This window comes from Lygodium microphyllum, chromosome 21 (assembly GCF_053477565.2).
Source record: "Lygodium microphyllum isolate KBCC chromosome 21, Lygodium_microphyllum_v1.1.10, whole genome shotgun sequence".
Taxonomy (NCBI): Eukaryota; Viridiplantae; Streptophyta; class Polypodiopsida; order Schizaeales; family Lygodiaceae; genus Lygodium; species Lygodium microphyllum.
In genome coordinates, this window is record NC_141155.1 from 137,676,698 (window position 1) to 137,701,128 (window position 24,431).

A 24,431-nucleotide genomic window follows, 5' to 3' on the forward strand; every position below is an offset into this window, starting at 1 on the left:
GGATGCTCAGCAACGAGATACATGGGATGCTTGCTGCACTGACAACCTTCTGTTTGCCCAATTGGCAACTTATTGGAAGTTAGTAGACAGAGTGTTCTTCACAACCTATGCTATTGTAACCCTCCTAAGTTGGTATTATTAAGACAATGGCACTATGGCGACCCACAGAAAAATGAATTTTGATACCTTCAAATATGAATATCTTCCCCTCTGTAGTGGAATGAAAGCCAAATTCAAAGACGTTAAAAAGAAGAAAATAGAATAAATATTGTCAAGAGAGTCCTCTAAAGAGTGAAGCCCTTTTGATTTTGTTCTATTGAGTAAAACAAACTGGGTGGAGCTAATTCCGTGGTGAATGATACGATCATTAATGGGAGGAAAAATGGATTGTCTCATGGTATAGGAGCACCACCTCTTTGCAGAGAGGATATCAGGCTGCTATAGGAAACTACTACCAGGATAGAGCTTCAAGTATTGGATGGCCACATTGGGAGACGCAAAGATCCAAGCAGGATATTGCCTTTGTGTAGGAGAGCAATGGGTGCAAGTACTACAGCATTGTGACATCCTGGTCCCAAGGAGGCGCACGAAGATCTTTTCCCATAGTCAGGTATCCCTCTCTGAGTGTTGGTTTGCTGCTCGCATTCAACATTTGTACTCGCAACAAAACAATCTTCTTTTGCTGTTCATTACGTTAACCAGCCCTACCTTCAGCTTCGCATAGCCCAAAGTGTCAAAAATCATATGTCCAGCTCCACATTTGGCCATAGAGTCTGTGTCGTTTGCTCACACACTTGTACATACTTGAGTTCCACTTCAGTATTTTGCACCTAGTGTTCACAGCCTGGAAGCCTTGTTTGCTCTGCCTTTCTTTTGCATTCATTCTTTCTTCCCTGACCACTCACCTCTATGCCTCTATTTCCATCATGAACCACCTCATAAAGTGTCCTTGGCTCGTGTGACCCTATGACCACCCTTTGCTTCAAGCCTTCACCCTTATCGTGGGTTCTATAGCTGTTGACAACTTCACTATCACTCCTTTGTACTACATTGTACCTAGTTTACTCCTTAGTAGACACTCCCTATTTGTCTACTTCATTTCCATCTTTATTGTATACTTTCCTTTATCATATAGAGATGAGCATTCATTTGTTACTTATAGAGTTCATCCTTTGTACTTAGATTGGCTCACTTGTCCTGACATTGCCACTGCCAAGTGAGCGCCAATCAAATACATAGAACCTAAACCACATAAATAAACCAAGTTACGTTCGCAACCAACCATCACACCATTATATCACTTCTAAAAGATTCTACATCCTAAAATACATGGTTGGCATCAATGCGAAGCCTCAAGATACCACAAGTTGCAGAAGCTGCCATCAAGAGAAACCCACTAGAAATGTAGAAAACACATACTCAACAACTACTCGAGGGCTGAGATGCCTCAATTGCAAAGCCATCAAATGTGTGCCTATGCCGCTTCTTGTTAAATTTATTTATCCCTGTGTATGAGCACACATTATTGTGTGTAAAAGTGTGTGTTTAGGTGTGAACGCCTTTTACACCATTTAGCATTAAATAAGGATCAAAGGTGTTGGTGGATACCTTAGCCTATATATTCAAGCCCTATCACTTGTACTTTCATCACACATATCTCACTATCAATCTATCTTTCAATTGGTGTGTACATGCAAGGGTTCTCTCTCTCTCTCTCTCTCTCTCTCTCTCTCTCTCTCTCTCTCTCTCTCTCTCTCTCTCTCTCTCTCTCTCTCTCTCTCTCTCTCTCGTGAAGATAATTGCATTAACTATTGAATAAAGTAGTAAATATTTACATCAAACCATCAGCGCTCTCTCTCTCTCTCTCTCTCTCTCTCTCTCTCTCTCTCTCTCTCTCTCTCTCTCTCTCTCTCTCTCTCTCTCTCTCTCGTGAAGATAATTGCATTAACTATTGAATAAAGTAGTAAATATTTACATCAAACCATCAGCGCTCTCTCTCTCTCTCTCTCTCTCTCTCTCTCTCTCTCTCTCTCTCTCTCTCTCTCTCTCTCTCTCTCTCTCTCTCTCTCTCTCTCTCTCTCTCTCTCTCTTCCATCCACCATAGCGTGTCGGTTACACATGCGAACTCCATACCCCAACACTTTTGCCTCACAAAGTGGTTAGTGCTCATTTTGTCAAGCAAGATGCAAAAAAGAATACAAAGAGAGAAAGAAGAATAGGAAGGATGAGGAGGTAGGCAAACCAATCAATACCCTGGATCTAATACCATGAAAGTGATCAAATAAGGCGGAGAGAGGGAGGGAGGGAGGAGGAAATGTTTGAGCACCAAATATGTATGAGAGTGCAAGGCTGTCTAATAGAGTAGGATGCCATATGAGAGGACAAAATGATAGGCAACTGATCAACTGATCTAAAGCAAGAAACCCTAAGCCTAAGTGTTGTGATGGCCCCCAAACTCTAGAAGTCAAGTACAAAAAAGAATACAAAGAGGGAAAGAAGGATAGGAAGGATGAGGAGGGAGGCAAACCAATCAATACCCTGGATCTAATACCATGAAAGTGATCAAATAAGGCGAAGAGAGGGAGGGAGGGAGGGAGGGGGAAATGTTTGAGCACCAAATATGTATGAGAGTGCAAGGGTGTCTACTAGAGTAGGATGCCATATGAGAGGACAAAATGATAGGCAACTTATCAACTGATCTAAAGCAAGAAACCCTAAGCCTAAGTGTTGTGATGGCCCCCAAACTCTAGAAGTCAAGTAGAGATGCCTAAGGATCTCACATGATTCCAACTGCCTTTCCTCTTCTTCCTCAACTATTTCCCCCCCATGATGACACTGCATTACAAAATCCTTTCTTTAACTTTTGTGTTTAATTCAAGTTGATTAGGTGTTGTATCTTATGTCTTGATTATTGCTCATTGGAACATGAGACCTTCAGTGGTAGGTGACCTATAAACCCCCTTTGTTCTTGATTTTGCAACAGTTGCGGAACACCCTTAGCCCTCACTGAGTTGCTCCAATTGCACCATAAAGTGAAATCACCCTCAGCAAGGGAGGTAGCTTTACCAATTCTCTGCCCTCGTTCAATTACTCCACTCTATTTCCAACTACCAAACCTTCTCCTTGTTGACAGTACAAAACACCATGACTTTGGATGCCGCTCCAACAATGACCTTTTGAAAAAATTTGTATTGCTTTCACTTTGGCAATAGACTCACTTCCTCATTGGTGCATCTCTTCATATCTTCTATTGGTTCTTAAGTATAGGATACTAGGATGTACTTGTAAGTTGTGTTCTTACTCCAACTATCACAAGTTTTGTTCTTTCCTAAGGAACTTTATCCCCTCACCTTCCACAACATTGCACATCACACTCGCTGACACCAACCGTCGTTCTCACCGCTTGTTGGGGCAGTTGCATTTGCACTTTAAAGAGATCTTCCTCTAGCATGGGCAGCCTTATGAATACATGCAGCAGCTATTTCCTCAATTAAGTGCACACAAAGTTTCTAAGGGCTTAAAAGCTTGGCCAAGTTTTCAATCATGATACATAGACGGTGGCAGGTGATTATGGAGTTCAGCATGTATCAGTTCATAAGGTTCATTTACAGCCTTTGCTAAGTTTATTGCTGGTCAACCTTTACAAAATTTAACACATGCTGGTCATTCAACTTGAGGTATAAGGATCTTTACAAATCAATGACCAGATGTGAGAACTTACACAAGGATCTTGAAAAATTAAGGATAAGATATTGGCTTATCTTTCTTCGCATGATTTTTTCTGGGTTGCATCATATGTAGGCAATTATATTGTATTGTAAACTCAAATTTTGCTTTGAGACCATGCTTTTTGAACCCTAAATATTTGCTATCTTTGCAAGAATTGAACTCCAACATCAGTGGCAGGCATGTTTTGCTATTACTTGTTATGGTCTATAATCAAATTCGTGTGGCATATGTTCCACCTATCTTTTTTTAAATAGCTACAAGAATCCACAATAGCAAATAAGTCTTATCAAGTATCTCCATATTTCTGCATGTTATCCATCAATTCACCCACGTGAATGTCCCAATGGTTGAATAATTATAAACAATTCATACAAATAAGAATATATATGTTAGCTTATAAACAACAAATTCACTAGGTGCAAACTCACAAGACGTGATTGTAGGATATACCTCCTCTAGATTCTTGAAAACATCATGGATTGCTAGAGGAATAATACCATATTCATCTGACGTCCCACGCATGGTATATGTCTTGCCACTGCTGGTTTGACCATATGCAAATATTGTGCCTAAACAAAATTTCCACATGCACAACCTTGATAAATTTCTAGCATGACAGAAAATAGCATGCATCTATTCTTTCAAGTTGCTTAACCTATCATTGATTGCATAGACAGTTAAGAAAATTTAAAACTGTAGATGAAACTCTAAGCTTTGATAAAACTGCTCATTGTTGCTTTCATTAGAATAATCCACACTGATCTAGCGATGTATCAAACAAATCCAATTATAAGCAAGCATGCAATCGATCAATATGCAAGAGAGCTTTATAATATGGGTTTCCAATGCATCTCCATTGATCATACTCATTAGAGGACATGGCTTACGGTAACGGACATTAAGATTGTTCATATATCTCAGTCAACAGGCTAAATCCTAAGTGCAAGTGAGTCTGGTTTAGTGTAACCTGCTAATCACATGGCAAGGGTCATGAACATTCACAAAGACTTGATGGAGCACATGCAAACTTGGGAGGCACGAGATTGGGACTTAGAAGCTTGAGCATGGAAAGGGTTGTTTCTCACCTACTATACGATGCAAGGAAGTACTCATACATGCCAGATATTGACAGCCTCAACTGAAGCATGTCAACAAATAAATGAAGACCTCAAAGTAGCCACTATGAAAATAACCATTAATCATGCTGTGCATGCTGAAAATCGTGTCAGACAAGGGCCACAAACTACAATGTCCTCCGATAGGTGTGTGAGCAGCAATGGCAAGGAGAGAGAAGGATGTCAAAATGATGGAAAAAGAGGGTTGAAGAATGTGAATGAATTGACTACCTATTTATAGGCATAAATTGTCTAGGATGGTTGTGGGCACCCACTGAAAAAGTGACCAAAATGTGGACACCAATCCTTTTTGGGGATGTCAGTGCAAAACCCTAAATGAAGTGTGTAAACTGAAGAAGTCGTTTCTCAACAATCCTATCGTAAGGTAGTAGCAGAAACAAAACTCTTTAAGTTTTGGTAACGATACCAAATAGAACCAACCAAATGCCACATGCTAATAGAGTCAAAACTATGGTACTCCAACACTGTGAAAGATAATGGAGAGCCTACTACAACCACTACACTCCTATCAGTATCTGCAATGTAAAAAAGAATGACGACATGAATGCATGAAACCATGGAGTCCCACAGATGGCAAAGCAAAAGACAAGATGACAACCCTAACTGAACACTACGTGCAATGTGCACGTAAGTGAGGATGCTATTGAGAAAAAGGGCACTACAAACACCCCATATGTTGTGTGGCATAAAAAGGCATGAAGACCATAGCACTATGGTGTGTATAAATAAACCCTATGTGTGGACTAAAAGTATCCAAATGAACTAAAAGTATTCAACAATAACATAATTGGCCAACTACAAACTAAAATGGTCAAACCGACCATAAAAATGTCAAAGCTCCATAATTTCGCCATTGGACCAATGATAAAGCTCACAACCAAGAGATAATGTAGAAGTATTACTAGCATTCCCTCTTAGACCCTAGATGGGACACTAAACATGCCAAATCTAGAGCAAAAGCTAAGAATGCCATCTCCACTAGAGATCCACTAATGGTCTATACTCCATTCCTAAGTCTTGCAAGCTACCTCTACACTAGTTTGTAATTCCACCTCAAAGGGTTACAAAAAACATATTTGATCCAAGAAGTAGACAAGCAAAGAAATCCCAGCACATACACCTAAATGAAGAATACAGAACTCAAGAGCAAGAGGGCATGATCGCCTACACAATCTTTGAAAGGTAATTGGTATGAAGGAAACTTTAGAAAGTAGCTTTCAAAGAATATAACTAAAAGTCCTCAGTACTAAGACTTGTATCTAATATATTTTTTGAAAGTGCACATGAGAACAAAAGAAAGAGTTGCCATCTGGCAAGGATGAACAATCTAGTCAAATATGGATAAGCCAAAAGAATAATCCACAAAGCTTCCAATGTTAGGAAGCAATAGCTACCTCTTGCTACAATGCTACATGACAAAAAAAGACTCCAAGCTTAATAAAAACTAGAAAAACTCCAAGTCGGGGAAGAAGTGTAACGGTCCAAGATCCCTTCTCTAGGGAAACAATAAGGAAAAGCTAATCTCATTGGGTACTATACTGTAGAGGTAATCCATCAATGAAGTGATTGTTTGCAAGAAGAACACACTCCTCAAACTAATAACATAAATCCTAGGATGTTGAGGCCTAGGAAACACCATTAAAGTGTGAACCCAAACAAGGTTGTCAATCACCTTTGGCAAGGAAATCAAGGTTCTTCTACAACTATGCCTCTAACTATCTTATGATAGTGCCTCTAGAACTTGGCTCATGCTCCTCCAAGAAATGGGCACAATTGTCTAATAGAGGACCATGTCACTCTTTTATTGTTCTCTAATCCTCTTAGATCAATAAACTACATCATAGAGAAACTCTTAAAAAAGCACAATACTTGAGTATCATGATGTCATTGACCATTTCCCAAAACCATCTATTGATACCTCTTCTTGAGCCACCCCCAAATGGTACACTATCTAAATAAAAAAACCCCCTCTTAATTATCCTGATTCACATCGCTCTGGCACTATCCCCTCTCGAGTCCCGCCTAATGGTGAAAGATTATGGCACACATACTAATGAACGTTGTTGATTGATGAAGAGATCTCAGATAAGAAAAGTAAAGGAGGTAACAAGGTAGACAAAGGTTAAGGTTGTGGCACGTGCACCAATGAATACTGTTGATGAAGAGGTAAAGGGTAGCAAAGGAGATAACTAGGTAGATGAAGGTGAAACTTGTATAGCAAGAGGCCAAACTCCAATTCAATAACCTCCGTGGGTAGAAGCCTAAAGAAGCCTCTATAAAAGAGTGAGGTATGAACAAACTCATTGAAGTCGGTTCCGTGGCTCACCATAAAGTCCTATTAAGCGTTCTAGAAATCCAGTAAGCTTATCAATTTTTATGGCACTTTTTGCTCTCAATACAATCATAAAAGAATTGTTTCTAAAATACAAGTTTCAAAATTTTGGTAGGACAATTGGCTCATAAAGTTCTATAGAAGGAAATCACTATCATTGCAACTTTCATCCCTATCTATCCCACAATATCAACTCTACTACCATGACACTCCCTATTGCAACTTTCATCCCTATCTATCCCACAATACCAACTCTCCTACTATGACACTCCCTACTACCACTTTCATCATTAGCTCTCTCCTAACATCATCGCCATCATCTTCTTTCAATTGCCATCATTGCCCATCACTGCAAGTGTTGCCACTGAAACAGGCCTATAGATCTAATCTATAGAGCAATGAAAATAAACTTGCAACACACACACTATTCAATTCAACATAGAAAATAAATAGCACAAACTAGAGAGCTAGAGCACTCATGCATAGTAGATGACACCATATTGGCCCTCAAGGTGAGTGCCCCTTACCGTATTTCTTTAATATTGAAGATGAGCCTTTACATGAGTCAATTGTAACCCACATGTGATCAACATGGCTGTCACATACCAACACTCTTTTTGCGAGTCCTCGCGTGCCTAGCTCTTCAAAGAACCAAATTTGCTCCAACTGTTATGTCCTCAATTGCTCTCACCAACCTTGACCAACGAGCTTTGAACCTGTCTCAATTACACAGGCAAACTAGTGTGTCTTCAAGCATGCAAGGCTACATCCAATATTGACCAAAATGACATTGAGAAATGCATCCATGGTCTCTCATTGCTACCACACTACAATCAATGAGGAATGTGCATGAACCTCAATCCTTGATTGATCTGACTCCTGGAATAAGACCTCAACCTTGATTTTTCAACAATATTAGAGCTTTGCCCTAACGAATGCATCTTTTAATTCACTACTAAATTGAAGTGATTCAATCTTGTAAACCTACTATCTATAAACCTTAATCTCTAGCATGCATTTGCCCTGAGATTGGATGGTGAATTTAATGCTTTCGATGGCTGGAAAACCAGACATGCATGTCTAAATACATTTTCCTTCTGTCTGCCCCAAATCTTCAATGATATGGTGACCCAAAACAAAGGGGAATTTGGGGATTTTTGTTGGAATGTCTTCAACAACCAATTCCACACCCAAAATGACTAATTTCTACAAACCCTAGTCACTAATCTGCTGTAAACAGCAAAGTGTAATTCTGATCTGCTGTAAAAGAGAGCTTGGACACCGAGAGAGAGAGAGAGAGAAAGAGAGAGAGAAAAAAGAGATTGAGAGAGAGAGAGAGTGAAGATCGCAATGGTGAGAATGGCGACTGCGTGCCCTGCGGGTCCGCCTAGTTGACAGTCGCGACCTCCCTGTCGCCATCGCCATCGCCTGCGCGACCTCCCTGTTCGCCATCGCCTGCCCTCGTTCGTCAGCGCCTGCGAAACCCTGCACGTACCTGTTCGCCCTCGCCACCGCCTGCGCCCCGTCGCCCTCGTCTGCAGGCCCCGCCGCCTGAGCCCCGTCGCCCTAGTCTGCAGGCCCCATCTGCAGGCTCCGTCGCCCTCGGCTGCGTGCCCGATCTCTTGTCGCCCCTGCGAAGCAGCGAGTCTGTGGCTGACGGTTCAGCCCTGCCGTTGCCTGCTAGCCTTCTTCCTCGTACAGCTCAGCTTTTATTAGCTGTCTTTGCAGAGTACACCCCTGGACAGCGCATCTGTACAGACCAGCGGGCGAGAGAGAGAGCGGGAGAAAGACAGGGTCAGTCCTCTTTCATGATCAACTTGTCATACGATGGCTGGTTTTGATCTGGATTTCATAGACCAAACAGTGGCGGCACTTGGCCCGGATTCTGATGACGAGGAACCTGAGGATATGGTTCCGTGCAACGAAGAGATGCTCCCTGGTCCCGACATTCAGCCTGCGGGTAAACGTACTAAGCATACTCCGGAAGAGATAGGTGTTCCTCAGGATCGTTCCTATGCTCAAGTTGCTTCGGATCCTGCGGACTCCCAGGATGTTGACTGGGAGCATTTACTGGAATTTGCCAACACGTTGCTTGGCGACTACGTTCAACATAATCAAGAAGCCTTTTCCGACTCAGCGCCTGACGATGTTCTGGACGCCACCGTTGACCCAAAAACTGTCCTGCGCTCCTTTTCAGTATTTTATGATCGCGCTGTGATACTCTTCTTCACTGGTCGAATCCCGCTGCTCTCCCGTATTCGCCAGTGGCTGCACAGTCTGCTACAAGGGGAATGTGCTGAAGAGATTTTTGTTGGCTCCAGGGGGTTTTTTGAGGTTCTGTTAAAATCGGAGACGCATCGTGCTGCTCTCCTGTCTAAACTGCCTTTATATTTTGAATGCCGCTTGGTTCATGTGGTTCCATGGCGCCCAATGGCAGATTTTCAGCGTCTGCTGCAATGTGAATGCCCTGTATGGGTGGAAGTGGAAAATTGCCCGGCTGTTTATTGGCCACTGTTGAAGGATGCTATGGCCGCGGTGGGCACTGTTCTCGTCCCTCCCAATCTCCGAACAGTGAATCGCAACCGCTTGTGTATGCTATGGGACACTGCAAGAAAAAGGCCTGCTTGGTTGCGCCTTAATTGCTCGGGCATGCATCCGTTACACTTTAGATTGAAATGGGGCAATTTTGCAGGGCACTGCTTTTCCTGTGGACAGTTGGGGCATTTCATGGCTGAATGCCCGGAACAGCAACATACCTCCGATGTTGGCCATGCTGTGCCGCCCACGGAAGATATGGCGTGTGATGCCCCGTCGCTGGATGCTATCCACCAGCCCCAAGTTCTGGCCAAAGGTAACCAACAGGTTTCGGGTCTGGATTCCCGTGCCACTGATTGGGTGGAAGTACGTGCAAAAAAAGGCAACAGGGTTGTTGCTGGCATGGAAAATACTGTGTCTACTCCCTCACAAGATTCCATGCGTACATATATGCGCAGGAAGGAAATGTTGTCTTCTGAGCACGCTGCTCCTGCTATGGTGTCCTCTGCCCCCCGTCATCAACCCGCCAGAAAAATGTATTCAGATCGTCCAAAGGGTCCCCCTGCTAAGCTGGCATTTGATACCAGAGGTAATGTCATTACCCCATGGGACCGTCGTTACCCCCGTTTCAACCCCAAGCCAGCAGATATGCCGTCTACTTCCAAATCTGGTCCTCAGAACTCTTTTGCTGTGTTGGCGGATTTCTTAAACGAGGGAGTCCTGGACATTCTTGCTGAGAAGGTCAAATCAAGGCAAGCTGTGCCTCGTACCTGATTTGGTTTTAACTACACATGAAAATAGCCACGTGGAATGTGCGAGGAATTTGCTCTCGCCACAAGCAACATGCCATGTGGACGGTATTGCATGAAAATCAGTGGGATGTCCTGTGCGCTGTTGAGCACAAGAGTCACGGTGAAGCCGGAAAAGTAGTGGATTGCAATGGCTTTCGACTGTTCTATGCAGGGACACAGGCCATGCATTATTCGGGAGTGCTCATGATTGTACATGACAAATATCAGCCCGTGCTTATTAAAAATGATGTTCATGGTCGCTTTTTGGTGATTGAAATTTTATTCGAAGGGGAAATCTTATGGCTACTTGGACTCTATGCTCCGAATGATTCGTTATCTCGTCGGGAGCTTTGGCAGACTTTGCAGACCTCCTTGTCACTTGGCAGACGAGGCTTCTTCATGGGGTATTTTAATATGTGTGTGGATTCTTCCCAGTCCACATCGGAGCATTCGGTGATGGACGCGCCTGAAAGTCGTATGTGGCATCAGTTGGCTCTTTCTGTTCTTAAGCAAGATCTTTGGTCCTGGCTACACCCGTCTTCTACAGGGTTTACTTTCCATTCGGCTCAGTATGCAACAACATGGTCGCGATTGGATCGTATGTATATTATGCAGAATGATGACTTTCTTCCCGAGATGCTCGACATTAAAGTGTTGCAGCAATATGCTTTGTCAGACCATTTCCCTCTGCAGCTTGAGCTGCTTGCACAACCCATTGCACCTTTCAAGCGATTTCTGGACCGCCTCCCTTTGCGCTTCAACTCATCTTACCTGAAGCATGCACTCTTTCAGGGCTATATGCAGCAATTGATTGACAGATTTGTCTTGGACTGCTCTTCTCAGGGCACTGCGTCTTTTGAAAGATTGCTCTCTAATGTGCAACGGGTTGCTCGGCAGTATGGGATTTATCATGCCTCTCTTTGTCGGCAGCGTCGCAAGGCAGCAGAGGATCTGCTGGCTTTGGTTCGTTCTCTGCTGGTCGACACTCCGGATGATGCATTTCTGCTTGCACTAGACATGCGACTGGCTGATCTTATTAAAGCATTCCAGTTAAAATCATATCAGCAGGCAAAACTGCAACATCTGACAGAAACTTTGCAAGATAGTGCATGTCAGACCCATAAGTTCTTTCGAGCGCTCCATGCCTCTCCTGCTCGAGAAAATATGACCAGACTCGAGGATGCAGAAGGTCACCTTATCCTGGATCCGCAGACTATTGTGCATATGTGTAGGAATTATTTCCATGACCTTCTTGGTTCCGCCTCTCCCCCTTCGGCCCAAATTACTCAGGCCCGTTCGGCTTTTTATGACCTGGTCCGCAATCAGCTTCCGCAGGACATGCAAACTACTATGGAGTCTGATATTTCTGAGACAGAGGTTATGGACGTATTGCTACACTTACCTAAGGATAAAAGCCCGGGTTGGGATGGTCTCACTAACGAGTTCTTTGAAGCTTTTGCTACCCAACTGGTGAAACCTTTGCAGGCTTTGTTCCAGCAGGTGTGGGAAACGGGGATCATGCCTTCCTCATGGAAAGAAGGCCTCATTAAACTGCTTCCAAAAACTCCTTCGCCATCTAAGTTGACACAGTGGCGCCCAATTTCTTTGATGGGTTCAATGTACAAAATCTTTTCCAAAGTAATGGCGAATCGGCTCCATAAGCATCTCCCGGCCATTGTGCACCCTCTACAGTATGGCTTTATTCAAGGCCGAAATATCCTACACAATGTATTGAATACTCAACTGGCAATTGATTATGCCAGGCATTCCAATCAGGAGGTCGTACTGATTCAACTGGACCTGGAAAAGGCTTTTGACTATCTAGAATGGTCTTTCGTTGCTGAACTTATGTCTTTCGTTCCCCCAAAGCAGCTGCTGCAGTGGATTTCTCAGAAAATGGTGGCTAAGTTTATGTATTGGAAATCTCAAGCCTGGCCTTTCCATGTTCGTCTCAAAGTGGCCCAGACTATTATGTTGCCAATGCTCACATATTTCTTACCATTGTTGCCCTGGACTACTACGACTCTCAATGCTCTTACTCAGTCCATTCGTTTCATGCAATGGAAGAAAGACTCATTGCACGCAGGTATTTCCTGGATCTCTTGGTCGCATGCGTGCACTCCTAAACGCATGGGTGGCGGAGCTCTTTTAGATGCCCAAACTCACATGCAGGCACTCCGTTGGTCGCTTTTCCGCGCCATGTGCTCGGATCATCATCCATGGGTCGATATAGCCCGTTATTTCCTTGACGGCCAGGGGCTTCAACATGGCAATACCCAGATCCGGAGTTCTTGGTGGCATGTTCTTAATGCTGATTCGCAGTTCTCCAGCTCTTCTTCGTTGCTGCTCACTCATTTGGTGTGTTCCTGGAAACACGTCCTTCAGAAGGCCCAGTGGCATCCAGCGGAGGATCGCCTAGCTGCTAACTCTTTTCAATTGGAGTTGCTGGCAGTTTCCCGTTTACTTGCATGGGACGGTAAACAGGACCTCAGACCACAATTCAACCGGATGGCCCGTTTGGGTTTGTCTTCAGTTGCGGATGCCACCCTTGCCAGTCGCAATGTGCTTATATCTTTTCGTACAGCCAAGCGGCTTTTCCGGATCCCTCGTGGTTACAGGCCTTTATGGGAACAGCTTTTGAGGGTGCTCCAGAGCAGACAACCCTTTCCTGCCCTTGCTTCGGATCATCCCTGGCAGGATTGGGACCTACAAGGCCGGCTGACCTTAAGCAAAGCTTCTGCTAAGCAAGTGTATCATATTCTGATTAAAGATCATCAATGGCTCGTCACCAAAGTGAATGCTTTATGGGGATTACGTAAATCCCGATCATGGTGGAGGGAAACTGTGATGGCGGGCTGGTTGAACAAGACACCCTTCAAATGTAAAGTTTTTCTTTGGAGAATGATGGTTGGTGGTCTTCCGCTTGCTTCGGCTCTCTCCAAGCGACGAATCTCCAATGGCCACTGTTTCTTTTGCACCACTGCTGTGGAATCCGCCCACCACCGATTTATTTCTTGCCCCGTCGCAAAGAAAGTCTGGTTATTTATGTCGGCTGTTTGGCAAGGAGTGGTTGGTCCCACCCTGCGCCCCTTTGATTGGGTTTTCGGGCAGCCCAAATACCCCGCTCCTGCACAGCCACATATGAAGCTTGTGTTTCATTTTCTTCGATATTGGGGCTGCTGGCATAACTGGACCGTCCGGAATGCTTTTCTTTTTGACTCCACCTATAATATTCAGCGGCATATTGCCAGGCTTAAGGGCCTCTTGTATTGGCAGTTGGATCTTCTCCGGCATTCTGATTTGCTCTCTAGGGAGGACTTACGTCCCTGGCATAGGGCAATTTCCTCTGCATCTTTGCCATGACATTGTAACTTGTAGCACTTAGAATCTCTTCACATGATGACTTAGATTGTCGTCATGTATCTTGTAATCAAGTAATCTTGTATTTTTTTCGTAATTAATATAATTACCTTTTACGAAAAAAAAGCAAAAAGAGATTGATTACCAGGTGTCCAGCACCTTGGGATGGCTACAAGACACTCTCCTCTTGCTGTTCATTGCAAAAAAATCAGTGTGTGCATCTCCTTTTGTTTCTATAGCTATCATAAGTGAGCTACTCACTTAACGAAACTTTAGCTCACGGCTTACTTAATAACTTAAGGTGCAAACTTGAAAGTTTCGCATTGCACCTTGTTCATTTTGCCTTGCTATTGTACCACATAACCTATACAGTTGTCCACTGCATGCCCAGTGTCAAATCCTTCACTGCTGATACAATGATTACCATGCCAAGAGCTAGGAGTACCAAAATTACAGTTCATTTTAATTGAATCTTCGTAAAATTTAATGAAATCATTAAGTTCATTTCTCATTATGGTGACACACAATCCCATAAATTCTTGGCCACTAATACATTCTTCATCATGAATGACCATAGAGAATAATTATTTCCCTCCAATCTGTCTTCCTTGGATACATACGTAAATACATCACCTCCCTGATTTGCCATGATGACAATTTTCCAAAGACAAATGAGCAATGTCAAAGTAGTAAGAACTCGAAATCTGCAAATTTCCAAAAATTGCAGCAAGCACACTTCTGCAATTAATGTGCAAGGGTGTACTCTGTCAAAAACTATCTTTAATGCACACTTCCCAAGGTGCAAACAGTGCTCAGCAACACTGTAATATTAAGAATCCCCAAAATTTCTGCCTCAAATGTGTTCAAAAGAGTCTTTTTATGACTGTAAGTGCAGTTCATATGCAAATGTCCTCAAAATACATAAAAGCCCCAAAATTTCTGATGAATGTGCTCAAAAATTTGCTTCCAATTTGCCCCACACATGTATCCTGTATGATGTGCCTGTTGCGTATGAACCCCCTCTTCCAGAACTTTGTTCTGGAATAAAATGATTTTCTTTTTATTTTCTAAATTACCTGACATGGACAAGGCGGACAGTCAGGTCACAGGCAAGCAAGGCAGTCGGGTGGACACCTAACGTGGACAGGGCGGACAGTTAGGTCGCAAGCAAACAGGGCAGTCGGGCGGGCGTTTTACGTGGACAGAGCGGACAGTCAGGTCGCAAGCAGACGACGTGGAGCTGCAACATCAACGATGCAACCTGACGGGTGGCGTTGGCCACAGACAGGTGGGTGGAGATGACGGAGCTGACGAGCAGGATCAGGCGGTGCTGGCGGACAGACGAGTTGCAAGTCGAGCTGTTGAGGATGAAGCGCTACTGGGACAGGTGGCGCACGCAAGTACAGATGGTGCCTTCAACTAACAGTCGGCTGCAGACTGGCGACTCTGGGGCAGAACTGGCGGGAGCTGCAGAACTGACGAGGGCCGCAAACAATGGGGGCTACAGTCTGCAGACTGCAAACTGATCTGATACCAAATGTAAGAATGGTGATAGGATCGAAATGCAGCTGAGAGTGCAGTAAACAGTGTGAGAGTGAGAGAGACAGAGTGAACACTACACCCAATCCAATAGTCTGAAAGAGTGTAACATGAAAGTACAAAGTACAACCCTTAAACCTTAGGGTTGTAGGGGGTGTTCACACCCGACACACACTAAGTGCCCATAAGTGTGTAACATAAGCACATAAGCACATACGACAATAAGACTATAAGTCTGGGGAAAAAAACCTCTCCTACCGAGAGTAAAAAGTGCCCCAGTGTCCTACTGATCACGGACACTCCCATATGAGCGTAGGCGTAAGTGAGGCATGAGTCAAATACCCAACAAACTTGTCCAACAATGAGAGCATCATGTGAGTGACCAAAGCAAACAACAAAGGCCTAAGAGGGGCAGCCTTGCCTAAGAGATCAAGATAAGGCAATTTCTTCCGTGATCCCTCCATTAAGAGCAATACGAGCTACAGCTCCCTGACCAATAGTGTCAACAAGAGAAACCATGCAAGGGCCAAATCCCATTGTAGACAATGATTGCCACAAAAAAGGCTAGCTAACATGATCAAATGCCTTCTCAATATTGAGCTGAAGCATTACCACTTGCTGTCCTGAAGCTTTAGCATAGTCAATTCCCAATTGAACATTCAAGATGTTATGCATGATATTCCGACCTTTAATGAAACCATATTGACGTGGATGAAACAAGTGCGGAAAAACTTTCTACAATATGTTCACAATGATTTTGAAGAAGATTTTATATAATGAACCCAAAACGGAAATAGGTTTTCATTGTTTCAAAGAGGTAGGGGAGGGAACCTTGGGCAACAACCGAATGACAGCAATCTTCCAATCGAATGGCATGGTACCAAAGTTCCACACTTGCTGGCACAGGCGAGTCAATGGGTCTTTAAGCTGCTGCATATTAGCTTAAAACAATTCATTAGGAAGCCCATCCCAACCAGGGCTTTTCCTTCGAGGTAGATGGGATAGCACTTCTTCCACTTCATCTTTTGAAATATCCGCCTCCATTAAGTCCACCCATTCTGGTTTGACCTGGTTGCTTACCAACTCGCAAATATAGTGGCGAGCAGAGAGGACAGCATCAGAAGAATTCACTTGCGGTCCCAACAAGAACTTATAAAAGTCGACACACATACGAATGATGGTAGCCGGATCCGTCACCATAACACCCTGTTCATCCATTAAGCGCACAATATTTTCCCAAGCATATTTCTGGTGCAAGCGAGCAAAGAATTGATGGGATTGGCAATTATTATCGTATAAAGCTTCTGCTCTAGCCAACAGTTTGTATTTTGTATATTCCTGTTCTTGAAGAGAATGAACCCTGCCTTTCAACCATTCAATGCATGTGATCAATTCATCATTAGAATCCCCTGATTGACTTAAAGACAAGGAGTGGGCCAATAAAGATTGGGCATTCTGCAATTCAATTCGTAAAGAGGAAGCCTGTTGAATACCATATTGACAGGATAATTATCGGGCATTGTCCTTAAAAACAGCCCATGCATCCCTCCCTCCAAATAGGACCTTCAAGCTAAAGGAAGCAATTAGTTGCTGAACATATTCCAAAAACTGATTCTGCTGCAGAAAAGATTGATTAAAATGAAGTGGCAATCGAGCAAGAAGAGCCTTAAATACATGAACAGGTCTATGGGTCATTTCCAAGACCAAAGAGTAGTGATCTGATAAGACATGCTATCGTTCCACCCACATGTCAATAACTACAGGAAGAAAGAAATCACTCTGACAAATATATATCCGATCCAGTCTCGCTCAAGTGTTAGGATGTTGCAAAGATCAATAGGTATAACCAGATTGTGATGGATATATCCAGAACCACATGTCCTGCTTCAAAGATCCAGCTGCAAGGGCATCCCAAGCCTGTCGCTCAGGACCATCCATAACCGAGTGCAGAGAAGTAGCTTGATCCCCAAATAGACATGCATTAAAGTCGCCCATGACAAAACCTTGGCGAGCAATGGAAAGGCAGCGCAGGTCATCCCAAAGTGGACGACGCTTCCTTACCGTGGAAGGAGCATACATACCCACCAACCACAAAACCTCTCCCTCATACAGTATCTCCAGAATTACAAATCGACCTCGAGAGTCTTGAGACACCAACGATGGCTGTAGGCAGGATTTGACAGCCAACATAACTCCAGATTTATATGGAGCTCGACCACTGAAAAAAACAACATAATCCTTATAAACATAGGAGGATCCAACCAAAGCATGTTGTTTATGCTCCACCGCACAAAATACATCCCACTTTCCACCAAACACAACTTTCCACAACCGATACTGCTTACTACGCGAAGAGATACCTTTCACATTCTACAAATCAATTCTCATAATAAATCGAAAATGAGAAAACTATTGAACCACCGCTTTTCCTTTCCCTTTTACATCTATAGCTTTGGCTGCTTGGAATCTTTCCATCTCGCTTCGGATTACATCTACAAGGTCCGCCCTTTGCAAACAAACGATCAAAGCACGAGAAAAAAACTGTTGTTGTTGTGATCGAAAAACATCCCTAGGAGGCACAAGCCTCCCTTGCATATCAAAGCGCAAAGCAGAATTGGAATTTCTTTTATCATCCCCGGTCGAAGCACGTCAAGATTGGGGATTCATATAAACCCCCTACCTCTACATTGAAAGGTTTAAGTGATAGGGTGTGGCAATGGATGGCGAACGAGATGCTTGTCTTGCATTACGTCTAACCACCAATACCCAAGAATCTTCCCAAGAAGACACGTTCGGTCGACCGGAAGGAAAGTATGCTCAAGGCCCACTTGAGGAACCTCCTTTTTACCTTCATCACGACCCTGTTGGGGAGGCATCTTAGGATCAGCTTGAAGCTGTTGATGTATGTGGGGAGGATGGTGATCTTGCATATCCATATCTAAATCTATAGATCGTTGCAAACCTCCGGATTTTTGTCACATTCCAAAATAAAATGGCCCAATTAGCCGCATCGGAAACAGTGTCATGCAAAAGTACCCCATTTCAACTCATAAACCAAGGTTTGCAGTCCTACAACCTAAAAATGAATTTTGGTCGGGCGAGGTTTTCCTATGTCCCAAAGCATGCATGCCCTGTTCCGATTGCAGAAAGCCAGGCGAGGCTCTACCAACACGTCGCCTAAGGTTCTCAAGACCAAAGGGAGGAGTCTCCAAAGATGCGCAAGGAAATCAACCACCTCCATCCAAATAGGGTATGCATGCCTCAACACCTCCTACAACTCGGCCATGGGCCTCCAAGGGACCATGTGAACCAGTTGCCCATTGAAAAAAAAAGGAATGCGCTGCATGATGAATGACCACACTTTCGAGGAGCGAAAAAACATCTCAAAAAATCCCTTGGGACCATCATACGTCTCTTCAACAAGAGGGGCCTGCACATGCCCTAGAGCATCTTCTTGGCACTGTTGAACATTTACAAGCATAGACAGCAGTCAGGTATGAATCCTTCTAATCAAGGGAGTCCTTCCTGTAAAATAAAAGATGGCTGCCCTCTCCAGGAAGACAGCAATCTGTTGTAGAACCAGTTCTGTTCCCATAACTGCATCTACATGATCTCCTTCCGGAAAAGAGTTAGCTTTACTCTCATTAGCATGAACATAATCGAACATAAGATGATTGACAGTGGCCAGCATGAACTGAAGAGACCCATCAACTTGGACCTCTAGCTGAGGAAAACTTAGGGGGCATAACAGAGGATTTTCACCCGCGGATTTTCAACTGACATCTTCTGACATTTACCTGTCTCATCCCCTTCTGCCAACTGACCCGAATCCTTTGCCAAGGAATCACTGTCTGAATATGACAAAAGTTAGTCATGTCCATTCCCTAAATGCTGGTCGAGAAAGGCCACATCGATACCATTTGTCTCCTGCAAATTCTCCATCACTAATCTAAATGCTAAGCATGAACTACTTTATCTCCCTTATTGCAAGCTTGAAGACCACAAGTGTGTGTGTGTGTGTGTGTGTGTGTGTGTGTGTGTGTGTGTGTGTGTTCTCTCTCTCTCTCTCTTTTCGTAAAAGGTAATTATATTAATTACGAAAAAAATACAAGATTACTTGATTACAAGATACATGACGACAATCTAAGTCATCATGTGAAGAGATTCTAAATGCTACAAGTTACAATGTCATGACAAAGATGCAGAGGAAATTGCCCTATGCCAGGGACATAAGTCCTCCCTAGAGAGCAAATCAGAATGCCGGAGAAGATCCAACTGCCAATACAAGAGGCCCTTAAGCCTGGCAATATGCCGCTGAATATTATAGGCGGAGTCAAAAAGAAAAGCATTCCGGACGGTCCAGCTATGCCAGCAGCCCCAATATCGAAGAAAATGAAACACAAGCTTCATATGTGGCTGTGCAGGAGCGGGGTATTTGGGCTGGCCGAAAACCCAATCAAAGGGGCGCAGGGTGGGACCAACCACTCCTTGCCAAACAGCCGACATAAATAACCAGACTTTCTTTGCGAGGGGGCAAGAAATAAATCGGTGGCGGGCGGATTCCACAGCAGTGGTGCAAAAGAAACAGTGGCCATTGGAGATTCGTCGCTTGGAGAGAGCCGAAGCAAGCGGAAGACCACCAACCATCATTCTCCAAAGAAACACTTTACATTTGAAAGGTGTCTTGTTCAACCAGCCCGCCATCACAGTTTCCCTCCACCATGACCGGGATTTACGTAATCCCCATAAAGCATTCACTTTGGTGACGAGCCATTGATGATCTTTAATCAGAATATGATACACTTGCTTAGCAGAAGCTTTGCTTACGGTCAGCCGGCCTTGTAGGTCCCAATCCTGCCAGGGATGATCCGAAGCAAGGGCAGGAAAGGGTTGTCTGCTCTGGAGCACCCTCAAAAGCTGTTCCCATAAAGGCCTGTAACCACGAGGGATCCGGAAAAGCCGCCTGGCTGTACGAAAAGATATAAGCACATTGCGACTGGCAAGGGTGGCATCCGCAACTGAAGACAAACCCAAACGGGCCATCCGGTTGAATTGTGGTCTGAGGTCCTGTTTACCATCCCATGCAAGTAAACGGGAAACTGCCAGCAACTCCAATTGAAAAGAGTTAGCAGCTAGGCGATCCTCCGCTGGATGCCACTGGGCCTTCTGAAGGACGTGTTTCCAGGAACACACCAAATGAGTGAGCAGCAACGAAGAAGAGCTGGAGAACCGCGAATCAGCATTAAGAACATGCCACCAAGAACTCCGGATCTGGGTATTGCCATGTTGAAGCCCCTGGCCCTCAAGAAAATAACGGGCTATATCAACCCATGGATGATGATCCGAGCACATGGCACGGAAAAGCGACCAACGGAGTGCCTGCATGTGAGTTTGGGCATCTAAAATAGCTCCGCCACCCATGCGTTTAGGAGTGCACGCATGCGACCAAGAGATCCAGGAAATACCTGCGTGCAATGAGTCTTTCTTCCATAGCATGAAACGAATGGACTGAGTAAGAGCATTGAGAGTCGTAGTAGTCCAGGGCAACAATGGCAAGAAATATGTGAGCATTGGCAACATAATAGCCTGGGCCACTTTGAGACGAACATGGAAAGGCCAGGCTTGAGATTTCCAATACATAAACTTAGCCACCATTTTCTGAGAAATCCACTGCAGCAGCTGCTTTGGGGGAACATCAACACCCAAAGGGTACCCAAGGTGCCTGACAATGGAGCCACGAGGGACAACCAAACCCTGCCAATCCAAGGACTGCAAATCCGACTCCGTGCAGCTGAGAATGGCTGATTTGAGGGCGTTAATGCGAAGGCCGGACGCCTGACCAAAGAGGCCCCAAACATCCAATGCTCTTCGAAGGTTATCCCTGTCTGCACGCAAAATCATAAAAGTATCATCCGCCAGGGATTGGCCAATGAAGTGCTGTCCTGTAGGAAGCGACAGTCCTGCCAACTGAGAAGAGGCTGCCATATGAGATAACATCGAAAGAACTGGATGAGTGGCAAGGGCAAAAAATAGAGGGCTCAAAGGGCATCCTTGTCTGACAGAGCGGGCAAGGACAAATGGCTCAGTAACACCTCCGTTCAGCATGACCCGCGAAGACGCTGCAGCACTAATAGTGTATATGAGACTAGACATCCGTGGACCAAAGCCCATAGCAGACATAAGTTCAGCAACGAAAGACCAATCTAGATAGTCAAAAGCCTTTTCCACGTCCAGTTGAATCAGTACGACCTCCTGATTGGAATGCCTGGCATAATCAATTGCCAGTTGAGCATTCAATACATTGTGTAGGATATTTCGGCCCTGAATAAAACCATACTGTAGAGGGTGCACAATGGCCGGGAGATGCTTATGGAGCCGATTCGCCATTACCTTGGAAAAGATTTTGTACATTGAACCCATCAAAGAAATTGGGCGCCACTGTGTCAACTTAGATGGCGAAGGAGCTTTTGGAAGCAGTTTAATGAGGCCTTCTTTACATGAGGAAGGCATGATCCCCGTTTCCCACACCTGCTAGAACAAGGCCTGCAAAGGTTTCATCAGTTGGGTAGCAAAAGCTTCAAAGAACTCATTAGTGAGACCATCCCAACCCGGGCTTTTATCCTTAGGTAAGTGTAGCAATACGTCCATAACCTCTGTCTCAGAAATATCCGACTCCATAGTAGTTTGCATGTCCTGCGGAAGCTGATTGCGGACCAGGTCATAAAAAGCCGAACGGGCCTGAGTAATTTGGGCCGAAGGGGGAGAGGTGGAACCGAGAAGGTCATGGAAATAATTCCTACACATATGCACAATAGTCTGCGGATCCAGGATAAGGTGGCCTTCTGCATCCTCGAGTCTGGTCATATTTTCTCGAGCAGGAGAGGCATGGAGCGCTCGAAAGAACTTATGGGTCTGACATGCACTATCTTGCAAAGTTTCTGTCAGATGTTGCAGTTTTGCCTGCTGATATGATTTTAACTGGAATGCTTTAGTAAGATCGGCCAGTCGCATGTCTAGTGCAAGCAAAAATGCATCATCCGGAGTGTCGACCAGCAGAGAACGAACCAAAGCCAACAGATCCTCTGCTGCCTTGCGACGCTGCCGACAAAGAGAGGCATGATAAATCCCATACTGCCGAGCAACCCGTTGCACATTAGAGAGCAATCTTTCAAAAGACGCAGTGCCCTGAGAAGAGCAGTCCAAGACAAATCTGTCAATCAATTGCTGCATATAGCCCTGAAAGAGTGCATGCTTCAGGTAAGATGAGTTGAAGCGCAAAGGGAGGCGGTCCAGAAATCGCTTGAAAGGTGCAATGGGTTGTGCAAGCAGCTCAAGCTGCAGAGGGAAATGGTCTGACAAAGCATATTGCTGCAACACTTTAATGTCGAGCATCTCGGGAAGAAAGTCATCATTCTGCATAATATACATACGATCCAATCGCGACCATGTTGTTGCATACTGAGCCGAATGGAAAGTAAACCCTGTAGAAGACGGGTGTAGCCAGGACCAAAGATCTTGCTTAAGAACAGAAAGAGCCAACTTATGCCACATACGACTTTCGGGCGCGTCCATCACCGAATGCTCCGATGTGGACTGGGAAGAATCCACACACATATTAAAATCCCCCATGAAGAAGCCTCGTCTGCCAAGTGACAAGGAGGCCTGCAACGTCTGCCAAAGCTCCCGACGAGATAACGAATCATTCGGAGCATAGAGTCCAAGTAGCCATAAGATTTCCCCTTCGAATAAAATTTCAATCACCAAAAAGCGGCCATGAACATCATTTTTAATAAGCACAGGCTGATATTTGTCATGTATAATCATGAGCACTCCCGAATAATGCATGGCCTGTGTCCCTGCATAGAACAGTCGAAAGCCATTGCAAACCACTACTTTTCCGGCTTCACCGTGACTCTTGTGCTCAACAGCGCACAGGACATCCCACTGATTTTCATGCAATACCGTCCACATGGCATGTTGCTTGTGGCGAGAGCAAATTCCTCGCACATTCCACGTGGCTATTTTCATGTGTAGTTAAAACCAAATCAGGTACGAGGCACAGCTTGCCTTGATTTGACCTTGTCAGCAAGAATGTCCAGGACTCCCTCGTCCAAGAAATCCGCCAACACAGCAAAAGAGTTCTGAGGACCAGATTTGGAAGTAGACGGCATATCTGCTGACTTGGGGTTGAAACGGGGGTAACGACGGTCCCATGGGGTAATGACATTACCTCTGGTATCAAATGCCAGCTTAGCAGGGGGACCCTTTGGACGATCTGAATACATTTTCCTGGCGGTTTGATGACGGGGGGCAGAGGAAACCATAGCAGGAGCAGCGTGCTCAGAAGACAACATTTCCTTCCTGCGCATATATGTACGCATGGAATCTTGTGAGGGAGTAGACACAGTATTTTCCATGCCAGCAACAACCCTGTTGCCTTTTTTTGCACGTACCTCCACCCAATCAGTGGCTCGGGAATCCAGACCCGAAACCTGTTGTTTACCTTTGGCCAGAACTTGGGGCTGGTGGATAGCATCCAGCGACGGGGCATCACACGCCATATCTTCCGTGGGCGGCACAGCATGGCCAACATCGGAGGTATGTTGCTGTTCCGGGCATTCAGCCATGAAATGCCCCAACTGTCCACAGGAAAAGCAGTGCCCTGCAAAATTGCCCCATTTCAATCTAAAGTGTAACGGATGCATGCCCGAGCAATTAAGGCGCAACCAAGCAGGCCTTTTTCTTGCAGTGTCCCATAGCATACACAAGCGGTTGCGATTCACTGTCCGGAGACTGGGAGGGACGAGAACAGTGCCCACCGCGGCCATAGCATCCTTCAACAGTGGCCAATAAACAGCCGGGCAATTTTCCACTTCCACCCATACAGGGCATTCACGTTGCAGCAGACGCTGAAAATCTGCCATTGGGCGCCATGGAACTACATGAACCAAGCGGCGTTCAAAAAATAAAGGCAGTTTAGACAGGAGAGCAGCACGATGCGTCTCTGAT

The 24,431-nt window shown here is 44.7% G+C and overlaps 1 protein-coding gene across 4 annotated transcripts in view; it reads right to left on the reverse strand.

Annotated features, from left to right (window-relative positions):
* LOC148018628 (uncharacterized) overlaps positions 1 to 24,431 on the reverse strand; it is a 99,890-nt gene that overhangs the window by 47,520 nt on the left and 27,939 nt on the right. For 2 of the 4 annotated variants that reach the window (XM_087661594.1, XM_087661593.1), the window contains exon 3: positions 4,180 to 4,298. The exons of 1 other annotated variant lie outside the window; for it this stretch is intronic. In XM_087661594.1, coding sequence (XP_087517720.1) covers positions 4,180 to 4,298 — 119 coding nt within the window. The remainder of the gene's footprint in view (positions 1 to 4,179; positions 4,299 to 24,431) is intronic. One more of the 4 variants, XM_087661595.1, reaches the window with a different exon arrangement.